General features: G+C 48.1%; 2 protein-coding genes across 2 annotated transcripts in view; one reads left to right on the top strand and one right to left on the bottom strand.

Moving 5' to 3' along the window:
- The window catches only part of LOC143955356 (uncharacterized), a 56,733-nt gene extending 35,590 nt beyond the window's left edge, over positions 1-21,143 (bottom strand). Inside the window, 6 exon segments of the mRNA XM_077465421.1 lie at positions 11,153-13,620; positions 14,685-14,829; positions 14,998-15,204; positions 15,470-15,567; positions 15,684-15,879; positions 21,046-21,143. Of these exon segments, the coding sequence (XP_077321547.1) occupies positions 11,153-13,620; positions 14,685-14,829; positions 14,998-15,204; positions 15,470-15,567; positions 15,684-15,717 (2,952 nt within the window). The 5' untranslated portion in view covers positions 15,718-15,879; positions 21,046-21,143.
- Positions 1-25,966, top strand: part of LOC143955908 (uncharacterized) — an 865,587-nt gene that overhangs the window by 737,399 nt on the left and 102,222 nt on the right. The gene's annotated exons all lie outside the window — the stretch shown is intronic.

Raw genomic sequence — 25,966 nt, forward strand, 5'->3', positions numbered from 1 at the left:
ACCTCTCACCCGGGACTTCTTATTTATACCTGACATCACTTCCTGTCTTCCATAGAGACTTCCTGTGTAGGTATAAGTGAGAAGATCACCACCTTGTGGAGCTCATAGGTACTGCAGCCCGAAGAACGTCTCGTAGTGTGTACACGGCCTTGTGCTGTGTGTATATGTACTGTATATCCTTATAGATGGGGTCATCTCCACTCCCACCAAGGGGTCGGGGTTGCCCACCATATGTAAATTTATGGACAGTTTATAAAAATCAGTTATGGATATAAAATATCCGTAATTATACTGTATTCTTTATGCACATTGTAGCAACCAATAGGACTGCTCATCTGAGTAGGTGGGCGGGATAACTGATGAGTCAAATACCCTTCTTCACCAATGAATTGGCAGTTGCTCCGCCTTCTTAGGCAATCAGCATGTCACTGTAACCCGCCCCTCCCCCCCAGCCCACCACATTTGACTATAAACAAATCCTGGAGGGTGTACACAGCACTGTACACAAAGAGCTCCACAACTGAAGATCATCAGAAACAATGTCCACCAATCTCATGGAATGCCGGCTGTAGAGCCTTCAGAAGGTCTAATCAGCGTGATCACCCGGAGTGCAATGTACAACTCCTGTACTATGTCCGCAGTCTCTGACTATCTCCTGTACTATGTCTGCAGTCTCTGATCATCTCCTGTACTATGTCTGCAGTCTCTGATCATCCCCTGTACTATGTCTGCAGTCTCTGATCATCTCCTGTACTATGTCTGCAGTCTCTGATTATCTCCTGTACTATGTCTGCAGTCTCTGATCATCTCCTGTACTATGTCTGCAGTCTCTGATCATCTCCTGTATTATGTCTGCAGTCTCTGATCATCTCCTGTACTATGTCTGCAGTCTCTGATTATCTCCTGTACTATGTCTGCAGTCTCTGATCATCTCCTGTACTATGTCTGCAGTCTCTGATCATCTCCTGTACTATGTCTGCAATCTCTGATCATCCCCTGTACTATGTTTGCAGTCTCTGATCATCCCCTGTACTATGTCTGCAGTCTCTGACCATCTCCTGTACTATGTCTGCAGTCTCTGACCATCTCCTGTACTATGTCTGCAGTCTCTGATCATCTCCTGTACTATGTCTGCAGTCTCTGATCATCCCCTGTACTATGTCTGCAGTCTCTGATCCAGTGGCGGCCCGTCCATAGGGGGCGCCCGGGCGCCGCCCCCCCTGTGTGGTCACAAAAAAAAAAAAAAAATGTAAAAAAAAAAAAAAAGTTTTAAAACTGCCCCTTTAAAAAAAAAAAAAAAGTTCTTTAAGGAAGTGCTCGAGCGCCGGTCACAGTGCACGCCGGGAAACGCCACGCCAATGCAATCATGAGATTGCAGGCGTGGCGCTTCATTTGCGGGCGTTTAGCCCGCCTCAGGGCGCTTTCTGAAGCGCTGAGTAGCTTCCGCCCGGCGCTGTAGTATGTGTTACTACGGCCGGGCGGGCAGTTTGATTGACATCTGAGTTGACTCAGATGTCACTTCCTGTCTTCTCTCTCCCATTTCACCTGAGAGAGGAAACAGGAAGTAAGAGGAGTAGAGCGGTGTGCAGGAGAGGAGCGGCTGCTGAGAACACCGGAGAGGAGCACACAGTCAGGTAAGTGGGCTTCGGGTGTGTGTGCGGGTCCTGAAGCATCCCATGGACAAAATATAGCATTAGACATGAGAGGGACTCTGATTTCACGTGCTATTAGCAGATAACCTACCTATGCTGAAATAGAGATCTAATGTAATAACATGCCAGAGGTGATAAATCACTGGAGCTTTTCTCCTCCCCCTGCTCTGCACTTCCAGGCTTCTCCTCTCTGAGTTCAGCTCATTCTTCCTGTATGTGTATACCACGAGGGCTCCCAGCACTGTGTCTTCCTAGAGTCATCCTTTACAGGTCAGTGTTCTCTCATTTGTGTCTGTGTCTCTCATCTCTGTCTGTGTCTCTCATCTCTGTCTGTGTCTCTCATCTCTGTCTGTCTCTCTCATCTCTGTCTGTCTCTCTCATCTCTGTCTGTCTCTCTCATCTCTGTCTGTCTCTCTCATCTCTGTCTGTCTCTCTCATCTCTGTGTCTCTGTCATCTCTGTCATCTCTCTCTATCTCTCAACCTACATATATATCTATCTATCTAACTGCATATATATCTACATATCTATTTACGTATCTATCTATCTGCATATCTATATATCTATCTACATATATACATATATAACTATATCTATCTATCTACATATATATCTCTACATATCTATCTATCTATATACTGTATATACATCTATCTATCTGCATATATATCTATCTATCGGCCCCATCACGGGCGAGTGGCGTGGGGGGTGGGTTGTTTGGGGTTTTATGTGCGCCCCCCTAAAAAAATGGAGCACCAGCCGCCACTGCTCTGATCATCCCCTGTACTATGTCTGCAGTCTCTGATCATCTCCTGTACTATGTCTGCAGTCTCTGATCATCTCCTGTACTATGTCTGCAGTCTCTGATCATCTCCTGTACTATGTCTGCAGTCTCTGATCATCTCCTGTACTATGTCTGCAGTCTCTGATCATCTCCTGTACTGTGTCTGCAGTCTCTGATCATCTCCTGTACTGTGTCTGCAGTCTCTGATCATCTCCTGTACTATGCCTGCGGTCTCTGATCATCTCCTGTACTGTGTCTGCAGTCTCTGATCATCTCCTGTACTGTGTCTGCAGTCTCTGATCATCTCCTGTACTATGCCTGCGGTCTCTGATCATCTCCTGTACTATGTCTGCAGTCTCTGATCATCTCCTGTACTATGTCTGCAGTCTCTGATCATCTCCTGTACTGTGTCTGCAGTCTCTGATCATCTCTTGTACTATGTCTGCAGTCTCTGATCATCTCTTGTACTATGTCTGCAGTCTCTGATCATCTCCTGTATTGTGTCTGAGGTCTCTGATCAGTGAGGACCAATCTCAGCTAGCAGCACAATTGTACACAATGAATGGCATGAAAGGAAGCCATCCATTGTTTACAATTCTGCAGGCATCGCTCTCCAGGCTGCTAGAAAGGTACCAGGTGAAGGGCACCAGAGGGTTCTGTGGGCCACATCAGAGGGCTCAGTGGGTCACATCAGAGGGCTCCGTGGGCCACATCAGAGGACTCCGTGGGTCACATCAGAGGGCTCCGTGGGTCACATCAGAGGGCTCCGTGGGCCACATCAGAGGGCTCCGTGGGCCACATCAGAGGGCTCCGTGGGCCACATCAGAGGGCTCCGTGGGCCACATCAGATGGTGCCATGGGCCACATCAGACGGCTCTGTGGGCAACATCAAAGGGTGCCATGGGCCACATCATAGGGCTCCGTGGGTCACATCAGAGGGCTCCGTGGGCCACATCAGAGAACTCCGTGGGTCACATCAGAAGGCTCCATGGGCCACATCAGAGGGCTCAGCGGGCAACATCAGAGGGCTCCGTGGGCCACATCAGAGGGCACTGAGGGCCACATCAGAGGGCACTGAGGGCCACATCAGAGGGCACTGAGGGCCACATCAGAGGGTGCTGTGGGCCACATCAGAGGGCAACAAGGGCACATCAGAGACCACTGAGGGCCACATCAGATGGCGCTGTCGGCCACATCAGATGGCTCTGTGGGCAACATCAAAGGGTGCCATGGGCCACATCATAGGGCGCCGTGGGCCACATCAGAGGGCACCATGGGCACATCAGAGGTCACTGAGGGCCACATCAGAGGGTGCTGTAGGCCACCTCAGAGGGCACCATGGGCACATCAGAGAGCACTGAGGGCCACATCAGAGGGTGCCATGGGCCACATCAGAGGACTCCGTGGGCCACATCAGAGGACTCCGTGGGCCACATCAGAGGACTCCGTGGGCCACATCAGAGGGCTCTGTGGGCCACATCAGAGGGCTCCGTGGGCCACATCAGAGGGCTCCGTGGGTCATGAGAGGGCTCTATGGGCCACATCAGAGGACTCCGTAGGCCACATCAGAGGGCTCTGTTTGCCACATCAGAGGGCACTGAGGGCCACATCATAGGGCGCCGTGGGCCACATCAGAGGGCACCATGGGCACATCAGAGGGAACTGAGTAGAGATGGCCTTGCGGTTCGCCCGGCAGTCGGTTCGCAGCGAACTTTGTTTGTTCGCGATTCGCCAAACCGGCGGACTTCTGGCGCTGTTCGTGGCGGACATATTTGTTTACATTATGAAGAACTTTGACCCATGACACATCCATCATGGGGTACAGGACAGCCAATTGAGACATTTCAGCACATGGACATACCCCCTAACTTTATAAATAGACCTGATCTGGCGGCCATTTTACATTCTATCTTTTGTCAGTGTAGGGACAGGACGCTGTGTGGAGCAGGGACAGTCAGTCTAATCACTAGCTATTACTATTAGGTCCACAAAAGTCCTTTTAAGGACTGGCATAGGTGTACAGTATATAGGGTTGTAATACACTTATAATATACTTTCTTTCAAATATAGAAAGCATATTATAGTGCACTGCATGCAGTGCTGCTGACCGATTCTGCAGCTGTTGTTTCTCTGTGTAGGGAGGGACAGTTTGGTGTTTGGAGCAGGGACAGTCTGCAATTCACTAGCTACTAGCTAGCTACTATTAGGTCCACAAAGGTCCTTTTAAGGACTGGTATAGGTGTACTATTTGGTGTGCAGTATATAGGGGTGTAATACACGTATAAAATACTTGCACATATAGAAAGCATAGTATAGTGCGTTTCCACTGTGCAGCATTGTGACTGCTGAGCTGTTCTGCAGCGATACTACAAAGAGTGACAAACGCAATTAGAAAAAAAGTATTATAACTGGTGTGATAGACCAGTGGCCCCCCAAAACGACAGATTGAAGGGGGGTGTTATATACCTTATACCTTACCTTATTACGTCAAAGGACGCACCTGACTTGGTTGAGTGGCTCACTCAGCCTTACTTTTCTGCACCCTCCTCATCCTCTCGATCTGCACCCTCTTCACTCTCTGCTGTGTGCACCCCCCAACTACAATACCACCAACACCACCACCACCATATACCCTCCGCTTGAGTCACAGGAATTATTTTCCGATCCATCACAAGACATTGCTGATGCGCAGCCATTATTGGCATTGGATTAGGAAGAGGAGTTAGCAACAACCGCCACTCAGCAGTCTGACGACAGTACCCAGATCAGCCCAAGGAGGTTGGTCCCCGGTGTTGCGGCCTACTCCGAGATCTCTACTTATAGCAGTGGGGAAGGTGACGTTGATGATGACGTGTCTAGTGATGTCACGTGGGTGCCCACAAGAGAGGAAGAGGAGGGGAGTTCAGAGGGAGATATGGACCAGCAGATAGGGAGGAGAAGCAGGCGAAACTTACATTGCACAGGAGGGACAAACCAGACTACTAATGTATGAGGAGCGAGGCATCAACCATGTACGGTCACATCTGGTGATCCCAGGACGCCGGCACATGGCTCCGCAGTGTGGCCTTTTTTTATGTGTGCGCTGCTGACAATAGTGTTGCCATCTGCAGCCTTTGCAGTCAACGCATAAGTTGCGGTAAGCCCAACACTCACCTAGGGACGACCGCCTTAAGACGGCACATGAGCAGCCATCACCGAGCCGAGTGGGAGCAACGGAACCCACAAAGCCATACTGCAGGCTCTCACCGTCCAGCCTCTTCTACTTCTCCTTCTCCTCACAATTGTCCTCCACTCCACCTTCCATCATGCCGTCCTCATGTTTTTCTGGAAAAAGGCAGGCTTCCGTGGGCCAAATGTTCAAGCGTAAAAAATTATGACGCCAGATAACCCTCTTGCCCAACGGTTGACCACTGGCTTGTCAGAACTGTTAGCCCGCCAACTACTGCCATATAAACTGGTGGACTCGGAGGCCTTTTGAAAATTTGGCAATTTGGCATTGGAACACCACAATTGAAGGTCAGAGGAAGGAAGTATTTCTCACAGAAGGGCATCCCAGAGCTATATGGCCATGTTCAGCGGCAAGTGAATGTATCTCTGGCACACGGTGTTGGTGCCAAGATACATCTGACCACAGACATGTGGTCTAGTAAACACGGGCAGGGAAGGTATATCACTTTTACTGCCCACTGGGTGAACCTTCTGACGGCCGTCAAGCATGTAACCCGTGGCACCCATGTAGGCCTGCCTCTTCTTCTCCTCCTCCTACTCCATCCTCCCTCTCCTCCTCGGCTGACTCCTCCTTTTTCGCTTGCTAGCGTCTCTTCCGCTGCGCTGCCCAAGATCCCCAGAACCTATTCGACATGCCAGGTGAGACGTTGCCATGCTGTGCTGCATCTGTTGTGCCTGGAAGCCAAGAGCCACACTGGCCCTGCACTCCTTTCAGCTTTGCGTTCACAGGCAGATCAGTGGCTAACACCGCTCAATTTGACAGTTGGTAAAGTGGTGTGTGACAACGGTGCCAATCTGCTTAGCGCATTGAAACAGGGCAAAATCACGCACGTGCCATGCATGGCACACGTCTTAAACTTGGTCATGCAGCGATTCCTTGTCAAATACCCTGGGGTCCAGGACATCTTGCGGCAGGCAAGGAAAATCTCGGCCCATTTCAGAAGATCTTACACGCCCATGGCTCATCTTGCTGACATTCAGCAGCAACACAATCTGCCGGTCAGACGTCTTATTTGTGATTGCCTGATGCAATGGAACTCAACCTTCTATATGCTTGATAGGCTGCTCCAGCAGAAACGTGCAGTTAACGTCTACCTGTAAGAACTCTGCGGCAGAACAGGTTCTGGGGAGCTGGGTTTTTTTTCACCACGCCAGTGGCTGCTCATGCGTGACACATGCAAAGTTCTGCGGCCATGTGATGAGATCACCAAACTGGTCAGTCGCAGCCATGGCGCCATCAGTGACATTGTACCTTATGCCTTCCTTATGGAGCGTGCATTGCGTCTTGTCATTGATCAAACCGTGGAGGAGCAGGAGCGGGAAGATGAGGAAGTCACAATGCTGGATGAATTCCCGGGGGGGCTACTCTATCTGAGACAAGTCAACAACAGGAGTCTGAAGAGGAGTCAGAGGAGGATGGTGCCGGGGCGGATGAGGAGGAGCAAGAGCATGCTTTGGTCTGGGATCCCTGCTGTTGTGCGTGGATGGGGAGAGGAGAATGAGGAGGACAACATTATCCTGGATGATGAGCAGGAGCCAGGCCACCACACCGCTTCCAGTTTAGTGCAAATGGGGGCCTTCATGCTCCAGTGTTTTAACAGGGACCCCCGTATAAAAAGCATAAAGGTCAAGGACCAGTACTGGGTGGCAACGTACTTAGACCCCCGGTACAAACACAAAATGGCAGAAATGTTACCACCATCACAGAGGGCTGTCAGAATGCAGCACTTCCAGGCCTTGCTTTGAGAAATGCTGCATTCTGCTTTTGCGTGCGCTGGCAAAGGAGCAATTCCCACTCCCAGAGAAAGAGTTGCGGGTACCAATCCAACAGCGCCTGCAAGAAGAGGCCGGTTTGAAGATGTGTTGGTGACTTCGGATATGAGGTAATTCTTTCAGCCGACCCATCGACAGGTGTCATCTGGATCCAGCATCAGGGAACGCCTAGACCGCCAGGTGTCCGACTACATTGGGTTAACGGCCGATGTGGACGCTCTGAGAAGTGATGAACCCCTGGACTACTGGGTGGGCAGGCTTGACCTCTGGCCAGAGCTTGCCCAATTTGCAATGGAACTGTTGGCTTTCCCCTCCTCCAGTGTCCTGTCCGAAAGGACGTTCAGCGAAGCAGGGGGGGGGGGTCGTGACCGATAAGCGTACTCGCCTAGCTCACGACAGTGTTGACTACCTCACATTTATAAAAATGAATGAGGCATGGATCTCGGAGGAATTCAACACATGTGACCAGTGACTCAGAGGAATTCAACACATGTATATGCATAACTCTATAAACGATTTATATAATCTAGCACACAGACCTTTTTTCTACCTTTGGCTCACTTCCTTGTACAAAAAAAGCACACCGTACTATATGCCCGTACCCTCCTGTTTGAAGAGGTTGAGCGGTGTCATATTTTTGGGTCCTGCAGCGAGTTGCTGGTATCAGTGCTTGTTTCAGTGCTCTCTATCTCGTTGCTGGTGTGGTGCCAGTGCTCTCTATCACGGTGCTCTTGTGGTGTCAGTGCTCTCTATCACGGTGCTGGTGTGGTGTCAGTGCTCTCTATCTCGGTGCTGGTGTCAATGCTCTCTATCACGGTGCTGGTGTGGTGTCAGTGCTCTCTATCTCGGTGCTGGTGTCAGTGCTCTCTATCCCGGTGCTGGTGTGGTGTCAGTGCTCTCTCTCTATCTCGGTGCTGGTGTCAGTGCTCGCTCTCTATCTCAGTGCTGGTGTGGTGTCAGTGCACTCTATCTCGGTGCTGGTGTCAGTGCTCTCTATCACGGTGCTGGTGTCAGTGCTCTCTATCTGGGTGCTGGTGTCAGTGCTCTCTATCTCGGTGCTGGTGTGGTCTCAGTACTCTCTATCACAGTGCTGGTGTCAGTGCTCTCTATCACGGTGCTGGTGTCAGTGCTCTCTTTCACGGTGCTGGTGTCAGTGCTCTCTATCTCGGTGCTGGTGTCAGTGCTCTCTATCACGGTGCTGGTGTCAGTGCTCTCTATCACGGTGCTGGTGTCAGTGCTCAGTCTCTATCACGGTGCTGGTGTCAGTACTCAGTCTCTATCGCGGTGCTGGTTTCAGACAGTGAGGGAGATAGCAGCGGAGAAGCCAATCAGCAGGCAGTGCCAGCACCATGGCTGCGGATCAGCACTGGACTGGCACCTCCTGACCACCGCAGTGGAGCCCTGCATAGGTGGTGGTAAGGGCCGGGGGCAGAGGGAGGGGCTCAAGCACAGGTTGGCACACTGGGACACTGGCACAGGACTGCACCGCCCTGACTGTGGCACTGATCATCTCCTGCACCCCCTTCATAGCCTGCCCTGACCTTGCCTCTCCTCCATGGCCTTCATGCGCTCCTGAATTGTCAATATTTCACAGATAAAAAAAGAATGCTTGTCGTTGTCGATGAAAGATTCACTTACTACTTTTGTTATATCAGTGTCCATGTGGTGGGACTATGTGTGCACAGCTAGTAAGCATTTTGTGGCTAAAAAATATGACCTGGAGGTTTTTAAGGTTCGCCTGCCATTAAAGTCAATGGGGCCCGCCTCAAACTTTTGGCCACGTTCGCGAAACGTCCCGTCGGAAGTTCGTCCGTCACTAGCACTGAGGGCCACATCAGAGGGCTCCATGGGCCACATCAGAGGGGTCCGTGGGCCACATCAGAGGGCACTGAAGGCCACATCCTAGGGCTCCGTGGGCCACATCAGAGGGCTCCGTGGGCCACATCAGAGGGCACTAAGGGCCACATCAGAGGGCTCCGTGGGCCACATCAGAGGGCACTGAGGGCCACATCATAGGGCGCTGTGGGCCACATCAGAGGGCTCCATGGGCCACATCAGAGGTATTTTGCAGAGGGGGGAGAGGATTTGTGCTAGAAGGGGGATTTGTACTGGGAGCAGGATTTTGGAATAGGGGGAAGAGGATGTATACGCAGAGATGAAATTTGAGGGGTAGAGGATTTGTGCTAGGAGGGGGATTTTGGAGTGGGGTGAAGAGGATTTGTGCTAAAAGGGGTGATTTTTTTTCCGGGTGGGATTTGGGCTGGGAAAGGGGATTTCAGCAGGGGGTGGATTTGTACTGGGATGAGGGGAATTAATTCTTAGGGAGGTAAGTATGTAGATTAGCGCTCAGTTTTTTTGGGGTTGGGGGGGGTTTGCTGACACATAATGCTCATACATCTTGGGAGGTGGGGGGGGGGATGTTCTCCCTGGGCTTTAGGTGACCTTCTCCTGGCATCGGTCCAAGGTATTTAGTAAGAGGCACGGTACATTTTTTAAAGTTGTAATTATTTGTCATACTTTTTTTGAAAAATTAAGACTTTTTTTTTTCTCTAAAGAATAAAGTTTTATTTATTTTCGAATATATGAGTACACACATTACAGAAGAGAAGACCTCGGTGAGGGGATTACAGTGACAACCCGACTACATTGACCAGATTGTGGATTCAGTCCATAGCGGCTGATGAAGAGAATCCTCAGCTCCATCTAGTGGCCTCAATGATGTATTTGCCCCCAAATACCTCCATCGAACAAAATGGCGAGATAGCACATTATGGCCACTAGATGGAGCCGACGACTATTGGAAATCACAATTCACCAAGACTGCGCGAATATTTATCACATTTGATGAACACATTTTTTTTAAAATAGGCCTGGAAGTGTTTGTGAAATCTTCCACCACAAAATGTACTCGGCCAATGAGAGGTAAGGACTCCATTTTTTATTTTAAGAGGCCTAGAGGACCAGATTTTAAGTGGTGGGGGGTTGACGTGTTTCGATCTGAATGACGGCTTGAGAAAACAGACCTCTTGCAAGAGAATAACAGACCTTTAAGTCTCCATACCACAAAATGTACTCGGCCAATGAGAGGTAATGACTCCATTTTTATTTTAAAAGGTGTAGAGGGCTGTCTTTTAAGTGGTAGGGGTTAACGTGTTTCGTCCTGGAAGACGTCTTGAGAAAACAGACCTCTTGCAAGAGTTTACATCACAAAATGTACTCAGCCAATGAGAGGTAAGGACTCCATTTTAATTTTTTCTCCTGCTATCAATGGCCGACACGTTACAACACTTCATCCATGTCTTTGGTGATCTCTGATCTCCTAATCAACTGTTTTTTACCGTTTCTTATGTTGTTGCCTTTTTATTTGGAAAGTTTTATTACCCCCCCACATGGGTGTGGCCCATTTCTCAATACTATGTTTCAATGAGAGAAACATATACCAATCCGACCTCTAGATGGCACTGTTGTATCATCCATTCCATAGGACATCTTGTCAAAAGGTCAGGCTATGGTTGAGGTCTATGAACTGTTTCTTCCATGATGAAGATCAGCCATGGAGTATATCTGAGGTGTATATCAGGGGGTGCTTCTTCCCCCACATGTCCAGAAACATTCATATACAAGACATTTCCCGCACTCACTAATACACCTCGAGGGTTGTGTGGGACCCCCTGATGTACAGGAAGACAGGACTTCAGTGAGGAACATTTCCCTCACTCAGGACAGGGAAGTGACTTCTTCTTTGTGTGCGATCTCTGATGTGAGGTAAGACCCGACTTCACTGTAAAACATTTCCCGCATTCAGTGCAGGAATATGGCTTCTCCCCCGTATGCAATCTCTGATGTGTGACAAGATTGAACTTCTGTGAAAAACATTTCCCGCACTCCGGGCAGGAATATGGCTTCTCCCCCGTGTGAGATCTCTGATGTTTGTAAAGACCGGACTTTTGTGAAAAACGTTTCTCACATTGAGGACAGGAATATGGCTTCTCCCCCGTGTGCAATACCTGATGTTTGTAAAGACCGGACTTCTGTGAAAAACACTTCCCGCACTCAGAACAGGAATATGGTTTAACGTCCATGTGGGATCTCCGGTGTTTCTTAAAACTGTACTTCTCTGTGAAACATTTCCCGCACTGCAGACAACAATATGCTTTTTCCTCCGCGTGAGACCTCTGATGTATGACAAGTTGTGAATTTTGTACAAAACATTTCCCGCACTCAGTACAGGAATATGGCTTTTCTTCTGTATGCAATTTCTGATGTCTATAAAGGTTGCCCTTTTGTGAAAAACATTTCCCGCACTCAGGACAGGAAAATGGTTTCTCTCCCGTGTGTGACCTCTGATGTGCGACAAGTTCTGATTTTTGTACAAAACATTTCCCGCACTCAGAACAGGAATATGACTTCTCTGCCGTATGAGATTTCTGGTGTTTAAAAAAACTGTACTTATCTGAAAAACATTTCCCGCACTCAGGACAGCAAAACGGCTTTTCACCCGTGTGAGACCTCTGATGTGTGACAAGTAGTGAATTTTTCACAAAACATTTCCCGCACTCAGCACAGGAATGCGGCTTTTGTCCAGTATGCAATCTCTTATGCGTGTTAAGATTCGACTTTGTTGAAAAACATTTCCCACACTCAGGACAGGAAAACGGCTTCTCCCCCGTGTGAGATCTCTGATGTTCGACAAGATCTGTTTTATGTGCAAAACATTTCCAGCACTCAATACAGGAATATGGCTTCTCACCTGTGTGAGATCTCTGATGTCTGTAAAGATGGGACGTCTGTGAAAAACTTTTCCCGCACTCAGGACACGAATATGGCTTCTCACCTGTGTGCATTCTCATATGTGTGCTAAGATGGGACTTCTCTGAAAAACTTTTACGGCACTCAGGACAGGAATATGGCTTCTCACCTGTGTGAGTTCTTTTATGCACATTAAGTTTGGATTTCAAACGGAAACATTTCCCACAGTCAGGACAGGAAAACCTTTTATCTGTTGGAAAGACGGCACCGTCCCGCACAGTCTGAGGTTCCTCGGGATAAGAGGAATACGATGGTCCGGCACCGTCCCGCACAGTCTGAGGTTCCTCAGGATAAGAGGAATACGATGGTCCGGCACCGTCCCGCACAGTCTGAGGTTCCTCAGGATAAGAGGAATACGATGGTCCGGCACCGTCCCGCACAGTCTGAGGTTCCTCGGGATAAGAGGAATACGATGGTCCGGCACCGTCCCGCACAGTCTGAGGTTCCTCGGGATAAGAGGAATACGATGGTCCGGCACCGTCCCGCACAGTCTGAAGTTCCTCGGGATAAGAGGAATACGATGGTCCGGCACCGTCCCGCACAGTCTGAGGTTCCTCGGGATAAGAGGAATACGATGGTCCGGCACCGTCCCGCACAGTCTGAGGTTCCTCGGGATAAGAGGAATACGATGGTCCGGCACCGTCCCGCTCAGTCTGAGGTTCCTCAGGATAAGAGGAATACGATGGTCCGGCACCGTCCCGCACAGTCTGAGGTTCCTCGGGATAAGAGGAATACGATGGTCCGGCACCGTCCCGCTCAGTCTGAGGTTCCTCGGGATAAGAGGAATACGATGGTCCGGCACCGTCCCGCACAGTCTGAGATTCCTCAGGATAAGAGGAATACGATGGTCCGGCACCGTCCCGCACAGTCTGAGGTTCCTCGGGATAAGAGGAATACGATGGTCCGGCACCGTCCCGCTCAGTCTGAGGTTCCTCGGGATAAGAGGAATACGATGGTCCGGCACCGTCCCGCACAGTCTGAGGTTCCTCAGGATAAGAGGAATACGATGGTCCGGCACCGTCCCGCACAGTCTGAGGTTCCTCGGGATAAGAGGAATACGATGGTCCGGCACCGTCCCGCACAGTCTGAGGTTCCTCGGGATAAGAGGAATACGATGGTCCGGCACCGTCCCGCACAGTCTGAGGTTCCTCGGGATAAGAGGAATACGATGGTCCGGCACCGTCCCGCACAGTCTGAGGTTCCTCGGGATAAGAGGAATACGATGGTCCATCTACACTGTGTGGTGCCGGATGGACATTTGAGGTAGTCGGGTTTTCTCCTGGACTATACTGTGTGATGTCCTCATCTTCTACTTTACAGTCTGGAGACAAAGTGAAACAATCCTCTGAGGTTTTCCTCATCTCCCGTCCATCTACTAAAATAGAAATACAAAGATTATTACTAGACATGAGCTAATTGGTTCCCCTAAACCAGGACTCCGCCCACATCAGGCAGCTTTGTCTCTGAGGATCTTACAATTCCCCCCTCCCCCCATTCAAATTATACATATTATATTCCAGGCCACAGATACGATTACAATTTTAGTATCTACTGACCTAATGATTATTCTGTTATAAGGTAAAAATATAAAGGTTGTGACTTAGGACAAATTATAAGTAGAATTGTTTAACCACTTCAGCCCCGGACCATTTGACTTATTACTAGACATGAGCTGATTGGTTCCCCTAAACCAGGACTCCGCCCACATCAGGCAGCTTTGTCTCTGAGGATCTTACAATTCCCCCCTCAAGGTAACTAGTAAATGGGTCCTCTGATCTCCTACCAGATCATTTCTTTATTCATGGACCTTAGTCAGAGAGGGAGGAAACAACGAGAACTGTCTTCTATAGGAATGACAGTGATGAGGGGATTATAGGACGGGTGTCCCCTCCCCCTCTATCACTCATTGCCATCTTCCCAACACAAGAAGTCCTGCACTTCCTTATTTAGTCCATGATTTAGTCATGAATAAGGACAAGCAGTGCCCTGACAGGCTCTGGAAATAATCCCGCATGGGATCTGAAGAACAGTCCTCGCCGCAGCGCTCTCCATTCGGTGCTCAATCATCGGCTGAGGAAGGAGGTGTGACCAGCCTCTGAAACGCGTTCTGTTTGGTTACTCTACTCGGAGGTTTGACAGTTCACCGGCTCATGACAGCTCGTGTTCTCAGTGTCCTTCTACAGTTTCCCAGCAGAGTCACCGCTACGATGAGGAGTATTTCTCAGATCATTTCCAGAGTCTGTCAGGGCACTTGTCACCCTGTGGGTGGAACCTTTTATTGATCTTATATATCTTCCCATTAAATTGTGCTACATCATTGGTCACCTAGCGCCTCTCTCTCCTCCTTCCGTTATTTTCATATCAAACAGCCCCCGCCCTACTCTGGACCAATCAGTGAGCAGTATGGGTGGAGGAATGGATTTAGTGTTAATGACCCACCTGTGCTGATCTCTGTAGGAGTGTCCTCCTCTATAAATGTCCCCGTTATTCCATCCTCCTCCATAGACTGCTGATCATCCCTCACATACCTCTCTTCTTCTTCTTCTGATTTCACCTCAAATTCTATATCCATTGGATCTCCACTCTAAACCAAGAAAATGAGAGAGAAAATCATCTGTAAGATAGAAGATTTATTATTGTGACATCACATAGAAAAAATACAAATCCTCTACACAAGTTCTAGATCTAGTTCTATATTCTCCGTACACATCCTCTCCAGAAGTCCATGTTCTAGATGCTCCATCCCACCAACCTTGTAACAGTGGGGGATGGGGTGACCTTCCTGTGTGGAATCCCGGGAATACAGAGGACGGGGACATCTCTCTGGTGGGTTCCTGGTATTTGGTGGCTCCATCATATCCTTGTGTCCTTCTGAAAACTCCTCCATCACTCCATACTCCTCATCCTCCTCTTTATACTCTTCTTTTACAACAATATTATCATCCCCGAGGTTTCCACTCTGAATATATAATAAAACATTCATTGTAACAATCATGATTGTGTATAAATCAGAACTACCAATAATTGTCAATCATCTACCTGATGATGCTCCAACTCCTTCATCACCCCATCCTCATCATCCTCCTCTTTTATCTCTTCTTTAACCTCAACTTTAGGATCTCTCAGGTTTCCACTCTGAATATATAATAAAAATGACATGAATGGTAACAATGCAGATAATGTACAGATCCTAATGATACTATCAGTGATTGTTCCTCATCTACCTGATGATGGTGGGGGATGGTGTGACCTTCCTGTGTGGAATCCCGGGAATACAGAGGACGGGGACATCTCTCTGGTGGGTTCCCATTACTGGATCCATCTGTAGGAAACACACACACTGACTGAATACATTGTTTCTATGTGTTTATCAGATGATGGGGGATCTAGGTGGAGCCTCCGTACTGCTCTCTCCTTTACAATAAAGTCTCCTCTTACCCGGTGATGTGAGGGGCGGCTGATTGGCCATCATGACGTCCTTCCCGGCTCCGCTCACCTCTCCTGTCAGCAGCTCGATGATCTCTCTGATGACTTCTAGAATCTTCTTTGTATTTCTCTATTCTATCAGGGAGGGAGGTGGAGGCAATGTGATGGTCATGTGATCTCCAGACTTCACAGGAGGAAAACTCTAGATCTGAAGACAAATAGTAAAATCAAATGACATTCCCAGAATCCTCCTCACCTCACTGGTTAGGTCTCCATGTTACTCAATTTTCCCTGAAGAGGAGGGAAATCGGGAGGAAAAGCTGTGAGGTCAGTGTGATGTCATAGGATTCTCTGACTCCGATTGGAGAAACATTGGAAAGAGGAACTCTGGGAAGCGCTCAGAATAACTTCTCCTAGGTGCGTCCCTCCTCTCCTAAACTGAAAGATGAACGTTGTCTTTGGGCTTTGCCAGGACACATCATATTCCTGTGATCTCCGTGTACTCCGCAGCCTTTACTGATCACATTTTAGGATAAATATCTGAGACTCGGATCATCACCCTTCTGCTTCTCCTAACCTCTGGAGATTAAACCCCAAACCCTGGACCTCCATCGTCTAACTATGCCCAAATCTCCCATCCCCCCATGCCTTCTGGCTGCATCTGCAATCCACATCATTTAGTTTTTATCCATCTTCTTCCCAAAACCAGCCTCCTCGTCTCTTGCACCCTTTGGAACGCCTGTTCTGTCTGTAACAAACTCACTTCTGTCCATGACCTCTTTATCACTAACTACTTGCTGTTACTGAAACCTGACTTCATGACTCCGACACTGCTTCTCCTGCTTCCCTCTCCCATGATGGCCTTCTCTGGACTCACTCCCCCAGACCCCGTGGATGGAAGGGAGGTGGAGTGGGAATCCTTCTAGCCCCACATAACATCTTTCAGGTACTTCACCCACCTCCTTCTCTGTCACTCTACTCATTTTAGGCACATTGTATTCATCTATTTTCTCCAGTTTCTTTAAGAAGTGCTGTGCTATTGGCCTCCTGGACCCGTACCTTTCTTGATGGCCTCTATGCCTGGCTACCCTTCTTTGTCTCTTCTGAAATCCCCACATTCATTCTCGGTGACTTTAACATCCCTGTTAATACTAAATTAATTAAATTAATTAATTAATACTAATCCTGCTAAACTTCTCAGTCTAACCTCCTCTTATGAACAAAAACAATGGATACACAATGGATACACAATGAATACACAATGGATACACGCTTCTACTCACTCTGATGGCAACACCCTCGACCTTGTATTCTGCTACCTATGCACTCCATGCAACCTCTCCAACAATCCTTCTCCTCTCTCTGATCACCACCTTATTAGTTTCACTCTCTCTCAGTCTTCCACCTCCTCTCCCTCCAACCCCCTAACAGTTACTCTTAAAAACCATAGCCACCAAACCCACCTTAACCCTTCTCTGCTCTGCTACTGACCATCACTATGACATAATCTCATCCCTGTCCTGCCCCAACTTAACCACTTCTGTCTACAATAGATCCCTCTACTCCACCCTGCACACACTGGCCCTCCTCACACAGAATCAGGCCCCAACCCCTACAACCTTGGCAAACAGATGACACCAGAAGTTTCAAAATCATAGCCACACACTTGAGCACCTGTGGCGTAAGACTTATGCCGCGTTCATACGACCGGTCTTTCCGACGGAGTTCCGATGGACTTTCCGAATGAATGAACTTGGCCACACACAATCACACCAAAGTCCGACGGATTCGAACGTGATGACGTACGACCGGACTAGAATAAGGAAGTTCATAGCCAGTAGCCAATAGCTGCCCTAGCGTAGTTTTTTGTCCGTCGGACTAGCACACACACCAACGGATTTCTCGGTCCGGCGGAGTGGAAAAATTGAAAACACGTTCTATTTCTAAAGTCCGCAGGATTTTTGGCAAGCAAAGGTCCGATGGAGCCCCCACACGATCGAATTGTCTGACGGACTTGTTCCGTTGGACCTTTGCTGTCAAAAAGTCCGGTTGTGTGTACGCGGCATAAGTCTTAGCCCTTGTACACACGGTCGGAGATTCCGTCGGAATGTTTCCTATCGGAGCGTTTTGTCGGATATTCCGACTGTGTGTGGTCTGCATTGGACTGTTTCCGTCGGAATATCCGTCGGACCAACTTGCCGGAAATATTTTCCGACAAAATGCTCCGATCGGACATACTCCGATCATGTGTAGCCTACTCCGACGTACAAGGTGCCACGCATGCTCAGATCAAATTCCTAGACCAAAGCTATTGGCTACTAGCCTGAACGTAGTCCCGTCGTAACGAAATAACGCCATCACGTTATGTACAATCGGATTTTTTCCGACAACTTAGTCCGACCGTGTGTATGCAACATCACTTCCGGACCTCTTCCGGAATTAATCCGTCGGAATAACTCAGACGGATTTGGTCATCGGAATCTCCGATCGTGTGTACAAGGGCTTAGAAAAACTTCAACCAATGTAAATATGTCCTCCAAAAATACAATTCCTGTCTTCTCATTGTGAAGCAGACCTATTTTATCACTCTCATTACCAACTTATCATTCCGTCCCCGTCAACTCTTCTCTACCTTCAACTCTACTTTGTCCTCCACTACCTTCATCCACCGCCTAGGAGATCGCCAATCATTTCAAAAATAAGACTGATACAATTCGTGATGAGATCTCAGCTGTACAGATACCCCCCCTACTGAACGCCCCATATCCACAGGTACAACCAACACTTTCCTTATTTAACCCTGCTACTATAGACAAGGTTGCTAAACTGTTTTCTAACGCCCACCCAACCACCAGCCCCCTGGACCCAGTTCCCTCGCAAATACTGCGGTCATCCTCTGGCTCTATCCTACACTTTCTAACTCACATTTCGATCTTCCTCAACTCTCTGATGCATGGACTAGTCACCCCTATTATTAAAAAAAAAAAAAAAACCTTCCCTGGAACCCACCAATTTTAACCTACAACCCATCTCCTTGCTCCCCCTTTCCTCCAAACTTCCTGAACGTCTGGTCTACAACCGAGCGACCATCTCACTCAAAATAACCTTCTTGATCTCCTTCAATCTGGATTTAGCCCTCAACACTCCACAGAAACGGCTCACCTTAAACTCACGAATCACCTGCTCATGAGTACACTATTCAGTAATCCTACTCTTGGAATTAAAACAAAAAAGTGTGGCGCTTAGGTGGCAACAAACCACATGAACCAGTAAGGCACTAATTCAAGCAAAGAAAATTACATACACTTCAAAAAAAAGAAATTATGTGTAAATTCCGTTGTATATTAAGAGATCTTACTCCCAGGTGGAAGAGTGCATGAACCTCATGCACACAAAAAGTTAAGGTAAATAAAATTAATTTAACATATACGGTCCATCAAGTGAACGTCTAACAGTCCTTGAAATGTGTAATATCAATCACAATTCCAAACTTGAGGTGACGTGAAAAAAGGTGAAATTCAACTTCTGATGTGTAGAATAATACCACCACCACCGTGATAAAGAAGGGGAGAGGAGGCTTACCAAATGACGTGGACTCAGAGGAAGGCTTACGCCTCTCGAGTCATATGGGCCTGTAGGTTAGCAAACCAGATAATCATACATCTAGTATGTAATCTCCCGCAAGTCTTCAGGTCATGAAATCATCCGTAGCGATCCTCCTATAGTGCTCATCCCACGAAAATAGGGGGCTCAGGTATCAAAGACCATGGAAGTAGAAAACTAGCGTAGCGTGATACCGTTTTAACATCCAATTTATTAAAAAATAATAATAAAATTACACTCACATTTGGTTCAATCGTAATAACATAGTCAGAAAGTAGCGATGTCTGTAAGGGGGTCCACCCGACGCGTTTCAACTAAACAGCCGTCTTCTGGGGTGTGGACCCCCCCAAACAGCATCGCTTATAAGTACAAAATGACCCCAAAATAACCAATGATCCCGGAAGCACTTGGCACTTCCGGTCACATGTTCCGGAAGTGTATATATTAAAAACTCCTCCATGTATATTTATTATCCTTACATATAGCATCACCCCCTTAAGAGATGCCCGCCAAATATCCAAAATATAAGCGAGACTGTGAATATTTGGATATAAAAGATTTTCCACAAGGTTCTTGGACATCTCCAATTCTCGATCTACACCTCCCTGGGTGATAGCCTCCTATGACTTTCAATACGATTTCAACACTGACGACACTCAAATCTATGTCTCTACCCCTCAGCTCACTCCATGAGTCTCCTCACCCATCACTAATTTACTAACAGACATATCAGTCTGGATGTCACACCATTTCCTCCAACTCAATCTATCCAAAGCTGAGCTCATAATATTTCCTCCCCCCACGTGGTTCTGCCCCTGACTTCTCAGTCAAGATCAATGGTACAACCATCAACCCGTCCCCACATGCCAGGGTCCTAGGTGTTATCCTGGACTCTGAACTCTTCTCTCAGCCCCACATCCAATCGCTGTCCAAAGCTTTCTACCCCCATATAATCTCCAAAATACACCCCTTCCTAACCGATGACACCACAAAGCTTCTGATTCCCTCCCTGGTTATCTCTCACCTGGACAATTGCAAGTCCCTCCTCACCGGATTGCCTTTATATAGACCCCTCACCCCTTCAGTCCATCATAAATGCTGCTGCCAGACTTATTCACCTTACCAATCAATGTCCTCCTTTGTGCCAATCCCTCCGCTGGCTTCCGCTCCCCCAAAAAAATTTAAATTCAAAATACTAACAACCTATAAAGTCATCCAGAACTCGGCCCCCCAGCTACATCACTAACCTCGTCTCACAATACCAATCAAATCGTTCTGTTCATACCTCCCAAGACCTCTTGTTCTCCAGCGGCCTCATCACTTCCTCCTATGCTCATCTCCAGGACTTCTACCGAGCCTCTCCCATTCTTCGGAACTCCCTATCCCAATTTGTCTGACTTTCTCCTGCTCTGTCCACTTTAAGACGATCCCTGAAAACCCTCCTCCTATGAGAAGCCTATCCTGCCCCACCACCTAACAACTGGACTTTTAATTTCTCCGTCGGCCCATCCCCCACAGTCATTGCCTTTAGTTTCCTTTGACCCTCCCTCTTAGATGGTAAGCTGTAAGGAGCAGGGCCCTCCGATTCCTCCTGTATTATATTGTAACTACACTGACCGCCCTCATGTTGTGCAAACTGTTGGCGCAATATAAATCCTATATAATAATATATGTGTGTATCATCATCTGCTGGAGATAAAAGACGTCACAATGACTATGGAGGAAGAGGGGGGGGGTTACTGGGTGTAAATAGAAAATAAGATCTTATTACCTCCTCTGCTGCCACTTCCAGCGACGTCACCTCTACCTCGTATCACAAGGAGCTTCCTTCCTGTCCCTGACATCACTTCCTGCCCTTACCTGACATCACTTCCTGTCTTCCATAGAGACTTCCTGTCTGGGTAGAAGTGAGATCACCACCTTGTGGAGATCAGAGGAACTGCAGCCCCCGAGAAACGTCTCATAGCGTGAACACGGCCTTGTGCTGTGTGTGTGTGTATGTACTGTATATCCTTACAGATGTGTTGTGTTCCCCCCGCAGAGACCGTTGATATTAAAGTGGTTATAAACCCACTATCCGAAAAAAAAAAAAATGCAAGACAAAGGTATAATGAGCTAATTCCCAATTCCCACCCCCAAAATTGTCTGTCTACCTCCTCCAACAGTAGTCTTGACTCCCACCTTCTCATCCCAATTCCCTTGATTCCACAAGTCGGCCCCCCCTCTTTCATGTGCCCTCTGGAATGCCCGCTCGGTCTCCAACAAACTAGCCTCTATCAATGACCCTTTCCTCTCCAAATCCCTTCATCTATTTCCTATTACCGAAACCTGGCTCCAGGAATCTGACACTACCTCTCCAGCTGCCCTGTCCCACAGTGGCCTCCTCTGGACTCACTCCACCACGACCCAGTGGCCAAAAGGAGGTGGTGTCAGACTTTTCCTCTCCCCACAATGCACCTTCCAGGTTCTTCCCACACCTCCCTCTCTTCCCCCTGCTCTTTCGAAGTGCACTGCATTCGTCTTTTCTCTCCAGTTTGAGGGTCGCTGTTATTTATGGGCCTCCTGGACCAGTGTCACGCTTTCTGGGCGACTTCTCTTCATGGCTACCCTACTTCCTCTCCTCTGAAGTACCTGCCATCATCCTAGGTGACTTTAACATGCCAATCAATGTTAATACGGCTACCACTTCTAAACTACTCAACCCAACCTCCTCTTTTAACCTAACACAATGGACACAAACCACCACTCACTCCAACAGCAATACTCTCAACCTCGTATTCTCCCATCACTGCACTCCCTGCAACCTCTCTAACACCCCCTTTTCCTCTATCTGATCACAGCGCTATCCGTTTCACACTCATCTTGTCTCCTACATCCCATGCTGCCAACCTACAAACCACGACCCGCAGAAAACCTTCGCCACCTCAACCCTTCCCTTCTTCACTCTGCTACTGATGGCCTTTATAACAAAATCGCACCCCCTGCCCTGCCCAGACCTAACCACTTCCATCTACAACAACACGCTGTCATCCTCCCTAGATGTACTCGCTCCTCTCTACATGCACAACCAGGCCCCGTCTGCCATAACCCTGGAAAACAGACGACACCAGAAGTCTCAAGAGACTCAGCCGTACTCTTGAGCGAACATGGCGTAAACCTAAGTTCCTGCAAGACTTTACCCTCTACAAATCTCAAATACAACCCCTGCCTCCACACTGCTAAACAATCCTACTACAACACTCTTACCCAAACCTTGTCAACTCTTTTCTACCCTTAATTCCTTACTTCATTCCCCCCCCCCCCCCCCCCCCCCACCCACCAACTTGATTACCGCTCAGATTGCCAACCATTTCAAAAGCAAAAGCGACACAATTAGCAAGGAGAGATCCAGCATTCAACTTCCTCCTCTACCCAATACAACAGGTCCAACACCACGCTCAATACTCTCCTCCTTCTGGCCAGTTGGCACCGATGAAGTTGATAAACTCCTCTCCATAGTCCACCTGTCCCCTCACAATTACTGCGACCACTTTCCCACTCTATCCTAAACTCCCTAACCCACATCAACCTCTCCCTCTCCGGCACATTTCCTTCCCCGCTTAAACATGCACTGGTTACCCCCATACTCAAAAAACCCTCACTAGACCCCACCTGTTTGAACAACTTAAGACCCATCTCCCTGCTCCCGTTTGCCTCCAAGCTCATTGAACACCTTGTCCATGACCGAATGAGTCGCTACCTCATGGACCACAACCTTCTCCACCCCCTACAGTCCGGCTTCCGCCCACAACATTCCACTGAAACTGCCCTCCTAAAACTCACCAATGACCTACTAACTCCTAAAGCCAATGGCCACTACTCCATACTCGTACTCTTAGACCTCTCTGCTGCCTTGACACAGTTGACCACCTGCTCCTGCTCGGCAAATTACACTCCCTTGGCCTCCGTGATTCTGCTTTATCCTGGTTCTCCTCCTACACAGCGCACTTTCACTATCACTTACAACTCCATTTCCTCCGCCACTCTCTCTGTTGGGGTACCCCAAGGTTCTGTCCTTGGGCCCCTCCTATTCTCGCTCTATACTTCTTCCCTGGGCCAGTTGATAACCTCCCATGGCTTCCAATACCACCTCTACGCCGACGACACCCAGATCTATCTCTCCACTCCTCAACTCACCCCCTCGATCTCCTCGTGGATCTCAAACATACTGAATGACATATCGGTATGGAGGTCACACCACTTCCTCCAACTCAATCTTTCTAAAACTGAGCTTCTTATATTTCCTTCTTCCCGGTCCCCCCCCATGACTTTACCATGAAGATCAACAACACAACCATTGGTCCCTCCACACATGCCAGGGTCCTGGGTGTAATCCTTGACTCTGACTTCTCCTTCAGCCCCCATATCCAATCACTGGCCAAATCCTGCCGCCTTCACCTCCGCAACATCTCCAGAATTCCACCTTCCTGACTAATAACACCACAAAGCAACTTGTTCACTCCTTGATTATTTCCCACCTTGACTACTGCAACTCTCTCCTTAATGGCCGACCCTTACACAGGCTCCTCCCCCTTCAGTCTATTATGAATTCTGCTGCTGGACTAATACACCTCACTAATCGCTCCGTGACTGCTTCCCCTCTCTGCCAATCCCTTCACTGGCTTCCCCTCCCCCACCGTATAAAATTCAAAATGCTAACCATAACATACAAGGCCATCCACAACATCCCCCCCATCTACATCACCAACCTCATCTGCAGATATCGCCCAAATCGTCCCCTCCGCTCCTCCCAGGACCTCCTGCTCTCTAGATCCCTTGTTACCTCCTGTCATGCTCGCCTTCAGGACTTCTCCAGAGCCTCTCCCATCCTCTGGAACTCCCTGCCCCGGTATATCCGATCATCCCCTAACCAGTCCACCTTTAGGAAATCCCTGAAAACTAAATTTATTCAGAGAAGCCTATCCCACACCCACCTAAGTGTCCCCGAGCCACCCCCATCAAATCATTCTCTGCAGCTATTACCTTTTGTACCACCACCCCCTCCCTTTAGAATGTAAGCTCTACGAGCCGGGCCCTCCTGTCCCTTCTGTATTGAACTGTATTGTAATTGTGCTGTCCCCCCCCCCCCCCACATTGTAAAGCTCTGCGTAGACTGTTGGCGCTATATAAATCCTGTATAATAATAATAATATTGCCCCCTCTAATATCACACTGTGTATCATCATCTGCTGGAGATAAAAGACGTCACAGTGACTATGGAAGAAGAGGACGGACATGACGGGAGGGTTACTGGGTGTAAATAGAAAAAAAGATCTTATTACCTCCTCTACTGCCACTTCCAGCAATGTCTCCTCTCTACTTCCTCCCGACTCACCTCTCACCTGGAACTGACTATATATACCTGACATCACTTCCTGTCTGTACCTGACATCACTTCCTGTCTCCCATAGAGACTTCCTGTCTGGGTAGAAGTGAGATCACCACCTTGTGGAGCTCAGAGGAACTGCAGCCCTGGGAAACGTCTCGTAGTGTGAACACGGCCTTGTGCTGTGTGTGTATGTACTGTATATCCTTATAGATGTGTAGTGCTGTAGAGGAACAAAGCGTAAATATAACAGGGGTAAATCAAACCGCAAACACCCACATCGTCCCAGTGTGAAAGGGGTCTTATGCCCTGTACATACAGTCGGACATTCCGACGACAAAATCCGTCTGATTTTTTCCAACGGATTTTGGCCCAAACTTGTCTTGCATACACACGATCGCACAAAGTTGACGGAAATTCCGATCGTTCTGAACGAGGTGACGTCAAAAACGTACGTCGGGACTATTAACGGGCCAGTAGCCAATAGATTTCGTCTCTTAGTTTACTCTGAGCATGCGTGGCACTTTGTCCGTCGGAATTGTCTACAACACGATCGGAATTTAAACGATCTGATTTTGTTGTCGGAAAATTTTAGGTCCAGCTCTCAAACTTTGTGTGTCGGAAATTCCGACGGAAAAAGTCACACATGATCAGATTTTCCCAACAACACCATCCGATCGCACATTTTCCGTCGGAAAGTCCGACCGTGTGTACAGGGCATTACAGTCTGGAATTCCACTTTAAGTGATTTCTTGATTCAACAGGTCTGGCAGTAATCAGGTCCAGCAAGTGAAATTTCACTCATGAAAACTATAATTACAAGAAATGTGGTTAATCAGTTCATTAATGATTTAGCAAGGGTTGGGGGGCAATAACTTTTTCACAAGCTTTTTTCCTTTAATAAATAAATCATCATTTAAAAACTTTATTTTTTTATTTACTCGGGTTATCTTTGTGTGATATTAAAATTTGTTTGATGAACAGTTCACTCTCTTCATCACTAGATGCACTTGTTCCTCTAACCACACGCAGAATCAGGCCCCGACCATTACAACCCTGGCAAACTGACAACACTAGAAATCTCAAGAGACGTTGCCGTGCTCTTGAACGGCTGTGGCGTAAAACCAAATGCCTCCAAGACTTCACCATATATAAATCTGCCCTTCTAAAATACAATTCCTGCCTCCATGCTGCCAAACAAGCCTACTTTGTATCTCTTATTAATACTTTGTCATCCAATCCTCGTCGGCTCTTCTCAACTTTTAACTCTCTGCTTCGTCCCCCACCCCCTCTACCCACCAGCTCACTCACTGCCCAAGAGATTGCC

The sequence above is a fragment of the Lithobates pipiens genome, unplaced genomic scaffold (assembly GCF_037356315.1).
Source record: "Lithobates pipiens isolate NorthernLeopardFrog02 unplaced genomic scaffold, aLitPip1_a1.2 Scaffold_35, whole genome shotgun sequence".
In the NCBI taxonomy this organism is placed as follows: Eukaryota; Metazoa; Chordata; class Amphibia; order Anura; family Ranidae; genus Lithobates; species Lithobates pipiens.